This window comes from Coturnix japonica, chromosome 7 (assembly GCF_001577835.2).
Source record: "Coturnix japonica isolate 7356 chromosome 7, Coturnix japonica 2.1, whole genome shotgun sequence".
Taxonomy (NCBI): domain Eukaryota; kingdom Metazoa; phylum Chordata; class Aves; order Galliformes; family Phasianidae; genus Coturnix; species Coturnix japonica.
The window spans coordinates 16,833,657-16,839,656 of NC_029522.1; the positions used below are offsets into that span (position 1 = coordinate 16,833,657).

General features: G+C 35.2%; 1 protein-coding gene across 2 annotated transcripts in view; it reads left to right on the top strand.

Annotated features, from left to right (window-relative positions):
• LRP2 (LDL receptor related protein 2) overlaps positions 1-5,542 on the top strand; it is an 82,666-nt gene extending 77,124 nt beyond the window's left edge. For both annotated transcript variants that reach the window (XM_015868565.2, XM_015868566.2), the window contains 8 exons: positions 107-352; positions 878-1,006; positions 2,006-2,125; positions 2,668-2,784; positions 3,041-3,157; positions 3,651-3,788; positions 4,313-4,435; positions 5,382-5,542. In XM_015868565.2, coding sequence (XP_015724051.1) covers positions 107-352; positions 878-1,006; positions 2,006-2,125; positions 2,668-2,784; positions 3,041-3,157; positions 3,651-3,788; positions 4,313-4,435; positions 5,382-5,518 — 1,127 coding nt within the window. In that variant the 3' untranslated portion in view covers positions 5,519-5,542. The remainder of the gene's footprint in view (positions 1-106; positions 353-877; positions 1,007-2,005; positions 2,126-2,667; positions 2,785-3,040; positions 3,158-3,650; positions 3,789-4,312; positions 4,436-5,381) is intronic.
• The last annotated feature ends 458 nt before the right edge of the window (positions 5,543-6,000 follow it).

Below are 6,000 nucleotides of genomic sequence, written 5' to 3' on the forward strand. Positions count from 1 at the left end.
AAAAAAAAAAGTGTAGACATGATAAATGCCCAATTGAGGTAATACTGCTGCAGCAGATTATTCCTGTAAGTTTCAGTATCCTAATAGCCAATTTGTATTCTTTCAGCTAATCACCAGTGTGAAACTCATCAGTGGCAATGCGCCAATAAGCGATGCATCCCAGAGGCCTGGCAGTGTGATAGAGAGGATGACTGTGGTGACAACTCGGATGAAGATATTACTCACTGTGCGAGTAGGACCTGTCCCCCAGGCCAATTTAAATGTAACAATGGCCGCTGCATCCCAGAGTCCTGGAAGTGTGATGTGGATGATGATTGTGGTGATAACTCTGATGAACCATTCCATGAATGCAGTAAGTATTTAGCTGTAGTAAGCTGCCTAGTGGTGCACGAAAAGCAGAGCAGACTGCATTACTTAATTTTCCTGAGATTGAAAATTAAATGGAAATAAATATTTCCTTCAAGATAGTTGCTGACATAGAAGAAAAGTACTAGAAAGCATAGCTTCTGTGTGATAATTCACTGCTTTATCATTCTTGCAAATGAGGATGCTTAATTATGCTGACTTGCTTACCAAGAATGGAGAGTATCTCACAATGACCTCGTTCAAGCTAACAGTGTCATTTGCTTGGTCCTTAAAAACCATTTTTAAAAAATATTATGTACCTATATTGCCTGTACAGAGACAGCAAATACCAGTGCACCAGTTTCTACCTTGTTCCACTTTGAAGTGTGATCTATCTCATGCTTTTTATGGAGAGACAAAATATGTCAAGAAAGTCCAGTAGTAGGAAGTATTGACTATAAATCGTAACCAATTTTGTAAAGCAGAATAGCAAGATCAATTTTCTGGCTAACAATTTCTTCTTGTGTTGCAGTGGGTCCTGCTTATCGTTGTGACAACCACACAGAATTCAGCTGTAGAACCAGCTATCGTTGCATACCACTGTGGGCAGTGTGCAATGGGAATGATGACTGCAGAGACAATAGTGATGAACAAGGCTGTGGTATGTCTGGAAAAGAAGATCCATTTCAACTTAATTTATACCAAAAAGATTTCAATTTATTAACATCTTGGTTTTCTGAAGATCTTTTCAATAATAACGAATCTATTTGTTGACTTTTTATTTTTTATTTTTTTAAATTAATATCATGTAATTACACTTGTAGTTACATGTCTTTAGGAAAACTGTGTGCAGTGATTCATTGTGCAGGTCATGTATTTACAAGCTCTGAAGACCAGGATCATATTATTTTGATTTACATGTCATCAAATGAAACAGGAAATATTTTTACTTGAGCTCAGCTATTATAGACTGTTAAAAGTGTCAATGTGTTCTACATTTATGTAACTGCTGTATTCCTGAAACCATTGGCTTGGGAAATATAATAATACTTTCCCAGACTCTTACGTTTGTGTTGAAACCACTCATAAGCTTTCAAAAAAGTTTATTAGGAAATTACATCTCTGTATCAAGATCAGAAAAGACTCAAAATCATAGCATTTTATAAGGACAGAATTGCAATTGTTGTTCTCTGCTTGTAGAAATAGTTGTGAAAAAGCACATCACCACAAAACATACTCCTTCATTCAGAAATGCTTTTCTTTCTTTGGGCTCATTATTAGCAGACTAATGCAATTCATACATTTTAGTAGCTGTTAATTTAGTAAGTTTCTTTTTTTGTGGGTAGAGTTGTTCCTTTGTAATCAGGATATAGAGGGTTTATTAGGATCCTTCATACTGGAATAATGGCATGGTAAGGAGCAATCATTCTTTTCCTTTGACTTAAGCAAAGCATTAATAGCATTAGTTTTATTTTTTTGTTTCTCCACCTCACTTCTATATAGTTACTTGAGCTGTTTCTTAATCACTCTTGTCATTTGGCCCAGTTTTTGATGCAAGTGTCTCTATCTACTTCCATTATGTTTGGTGTTTTTCATCTCATCCAAAGACTATACTAATATGTGCTGGTCTTGTGTTTTTTGCAAATGGTTTGTGCTGCAGAGGAGATGACTTGCAGTCCTTCTGGAGATTTCCGTTGTGACAATCATCGGTGTATCCCACTGCGCTGGAAGTGTGATGGAGATAATGACTGTGGAGATCAGTCTGATGAGCGCAACTGCAGTGAGTTCTTTTTTTGCTCTAACAATGTAGTCTAGCTTTTGACTTAACTAGCCCTTTGTTTATTATGAGAATCTGGCAGACAGATCTCAATTGCAATCATTTGGTGGTTTTACTTCATAGTCTGTATTTTCTTTGCTGAATTATCATAATGATATCTCCAAGAAGCATTTCTGAACAATAAAATGAGTAAAGCTAGTCATCACTGTAAGATAAATTCCCATTTTCTGCTAGGAAATGACATTTGAATTCTGCCCTGTATGCAAATGTGGGAGCACATAGTTTTATAAGGAGTTAACCTTGATTACTTTTTCCTGATTTGAAATGCAGATTATGCCTATCTAAGTTTGTGAAAAGTTTTTTTTCCATGCAATGAGGAACAAAATGCAGAGAGTATGGGGAAAAGCTGTTATAATATTATTCATTTTTTGTTTATATTATGTCATCAGATAGTACTGCTTTTGTCTGGTTTAGTAAGGCATTTGTGGATATTTAAATCCACAACTGAGAAAATTTGTAAATTTGTACTTTCATTTTAAATGAAGGTCCTCGTGAATGCACAGAAAGTGAATACCGTTGTGACAACTTGCGTTGCATTCCTTCCCGCTGGATCTGTGATCACGATGACGACTGTGAAGACAATTCAGATGAACGTGACTGTGGTGTGTATTGTCTGGATGCTACCTCTTACATGTTCACACTTTGTTTCTAAATTAGTAAATTTTCTGTTTTGTTTCATTCGAAGCATCTTTAATGGAGTAACATTGATCACATCACTTCTGTTGTTTCACCAAAAGTTGCACTTACCACAGTTTTAGTGGTCTGGGCTGTTGCATCTGTAGGATGTTCTCTAAAGATGAACACTTAATAGGATTTGAAAGAACAGATATTTCAACAGTTGCTTGTGAATCTTTTCAGAGCTGAGGACCTGCCACCCAGGTTACTTCCAGTGTAATAGTGGGCACTGTGTTGCAGAGCGCTTCAAATGTGATGGAAATGCTGACTGCCTCGATTTCTCTGATGAAATAACTTGTCGTGAGTTTCAAGTTTTGCAATTGCTGCACATTGAGCTTACTTCCAGAAACAGATGCATGCACTTTACTGTCTCTTTACATGAAATGACTCCTTAGAGGTACTGAATTCTGCAGCAGCAGATGATGTCAGTAGAAGTTGAGGAAAATAATGTTCTTGATCGGCTTTTTAATGTATTAGTAGGTTGCCTTCTCTTACATTAATTATAAGCACAGTTGTAATGCTAGGAAATCAGTATGTTTCCCAGGTCCAACAGAAGGTAGATACGATTGAATTAAAATTCTTGACTATCCCACTTACACTGCTAAGTCCATTGTTTCCAGTTGACCTGTATTCTTACAAGGGTTTGTAATAGAATGAGATTTTATAATGCTCAAATGAGTGGATAGCTTCTATCTATTGATTCCTTCTATCTATAGATCTGCAGTGAAGAAATTCCCAAGTATTTGAATTACAACAGTTAATAATAATGTCAGAATAATTTTATATTTTTCAGCAACACGGTATCCTAATGGTACATACTGTCCGCCCATGATGTTTGAATGTAAAAACCATGTCTGTATCCAGCCATACTGGAAATGTGATGGTGATAATGACTGTGGAGATGACTCTGATGAAGAACTGCACCTTTGCTGTAAGAGAGGAAATTTATATCAAAATGTAAACATGTAGAATAAGATATGTAATTACAATTGGAGTACTATAACAAAGAGTAAGGACGGTACTTTATATTTTCAAGTGGGATGGTTAAAATAAAGGCGTAAGTTGGCCTTTAAAGTTATAATTCAGATAATGTATATTCTCAAAGGTGAGTCTTGTAAGTCGAGTCAAAATGTCCCTCTAAATGTGGATGACCACTTAATTAGCATGCTGAGTGTTCTGTCAGCTTACTTTTAAACTAATCTAGCAACCTTGGTGTTATATGTAGTCATGGGATATCCCTTTGGCCAAAGATCATGTACTGTCTTCTGACAAAAAAATATGTAGTGCCCTGACATATGATCACCAAAATGTAGAGAAAATGTTCTTTTGAATGCCCCCATTATGCATTTTAAAATATATGAGATGTTTCAGTGTTACAGGTTAAAACTGATCAAGATAGCTTGTGACTCAGTGGCATGAAGTTATTAGTGTGACTGACTTGATCTCTCTTTTCAGTGGATATTTCTTGTGAATCTCCATTCCGTTTCCGATGTGAAAACAATCGCTGTATATATAGTCATGAGCTGTGCAACCAGGAGGATGACTGTGGAGATGGAAGTGATGAGAAGGAGGAACATTGTATGTGCACACAGAGAATTTGGCAGCAAATAGGAAATTCAGTAATTGCGATGTGCTTAATAGTGCTGAAGACCATCAGAATTGTCCTAAATCAAACATAAGTATATGAAAACTGGTTCTTAATATGAAATAATGTGAACTATTATTGTTGGTACTGTGTTCACAGCTCCCCATATAAGTTGCAAAATTAAACAACTGTTTGCCTGAAAAGTACAGAATATGGTTTTTGAAATAAAATTCTATTATGAACTTTACCTAAATTTATTTATAATAAAGTCCTTTTAAAATAAGAAAGAAGAAAAAGTTTGGTTATATTATAACATAAGAATGTCATAGATGAGAATTCTTTAAATAGATAAATTGGTACTTCTGAATTTATAGCACTGTTGTGAAAACAGTAAATTTTGATAATTAAGGCCTAATCCCTCGGAAGCTCTGTTAATGTTCAGTAGGGCTTTGCCCTTGGATATATTATGTTATTTGTATTGATAGTGCTGATTTTTATATTATAAAGTGTAGTCACGTTTTTTGTTGTTTATTGAGCAATCAAAATAAGCCAGCTTACTTGTTGGCTCTATTGTGCAATTTTCTTCGAGTTAATAATGTTTACTAATATCTCAATCTCTTGAAGTCTATAGTAGGTGTATAAAGTAGATTTAAAAGGATATTAATAGGTTTGCACTATTTAAAAAAAAAAAAAGCTATTAACAGGAAGAATCTAACTTCTGCCTTCATGAGTCATAAGTTAAAGGGCATCTTTCAGTTCACTGAGGTGTGACTGGAAGTCAGGAGGCCCTGGTTATCTCTACTACAGACTTCCAGCATCACTCTAGTTATTATTTTACCAAATTGCATCAGCCTTCCTTATTAAAAATGTGTAATAGTTCTGTCTCTTGGTACTGTGTAACTGAACTTGTGATACAAGACTGCTTCTTCTCAACTGTAGGTAGAGAACCAACCCCAAGACCCTGTACAACTGAAGAATTCAAGTGTAGTAATGGAAATTGTATCCCTCTACATTATGTCTGTGACAATTATGATGACTGTGGAGACCATTTTGATGAAATGGGCTGCAGTAAGTAATAATAGAATATGAAATTTCAGTCCTATTAAAATCAACATTTCAGGAACAGTGCGTGTTTCTTGGATAGAATAGGAGGAAGTATTAATGATGTCTGTGAGGGGTTTAATCAAATTAGTCATTACAATGTCATTTTTTAACTTCCTTGAGGGAAAGCCATAAGAAATTCAGTGCTGATTTCTCTGTTCCCCATACATTTCCAATTGTCTTTAGGTAATATAACCTAGTGCAATGATTTGATGAAAATATAAAAATACAGAAATAATGTGAAACAGTGTAAATCGGGCAGCTCATGACATTCAGCATTCTACATTTGTGAATAGATGCAAATGCATGTTAGATGTTAACATTCATAATATTCCCAACATCAAAATCCTGAGATGTTGTGAGAAGAGCTTTTTGTGTGTGTACAGTAAGTTTATGTTGGTACATTGAATAGAGGTGTTTAAATTAGCACTGGGATGTATATGTTATAAGTGACATA